We start from the raw sequence: 325 nt of genomic DNA, 5'->3' as shown, positions 1-325 counted from the left end.
AATTCGCTTTTTGCCTGTTGCTTTTAGGCTCGCTAACAGCCACTGTTTCGCCTGCCTTTGGTTTGCGCTGAGGGTTTGACGGGCGTCTACAGTTTTCCGCTAGTTGTCTGCTAGCTTTTTTGCTAGATACTGCAGGAGCCAACAAGGGGTGTTCAGCTTGTTTGAGGGGCTGCTGTCTTCTATCGTTGTTGCAAGTGCTGCCGTAACTACCACTATTGCCACGAGTAATAGCTTTTACGTTTGTCTAGTTCGATTCATCTGCTTGAATGTGTAACTTGTTAGTTTGATGCTGTATGCTTGCTTGTCTTAGCCACCCTGGCGATGC

At 47.4% G+C, this 325-nt stretch overlaps 1 pseudogene across 1 annotated transcript in view; it reads right to left on the bottom strand.

Annotated features, from left to right (window-relative positions):
• TEOVI_000572600:pseudogene overlaps window positions 1-306 on the bottom strand; it is a 1,538-nt pseudogene extending 1,232 nt beyond the window's left edge. The window contains 2 exon segments of the mRNA in view: window positions 1-19; window positions 22-306. The exon segment at window positions 1-19 is cut by the window's left edge and continues 374 nt beyond it. Coding sequence covers window positions 1-19; window positions 22-306 — 304 coding nt within the window.
• Between the last annotated feature and the right edge of the window lie 19 nt (window positions 307-325).

The sequence above is a fragment of the Trypanosoma equiperdum genome (assembly GCF_001457755.1).
Source record: "Trypanosoma equiperdum strain OVI genome assembly, contig: ctg_1398, whole genome shotgun sequence".
Classification (NCBI taxonomy): Eukaryota; Euglenozoa; class Kinetoplastea; order Trypanosomatida; family Trypanosomatidae; genus Trypanosoma; species Trypanosoma equiperdum.
This window is presented reverse-complemented; position numbering and strand designations above follow the sequence as displayed.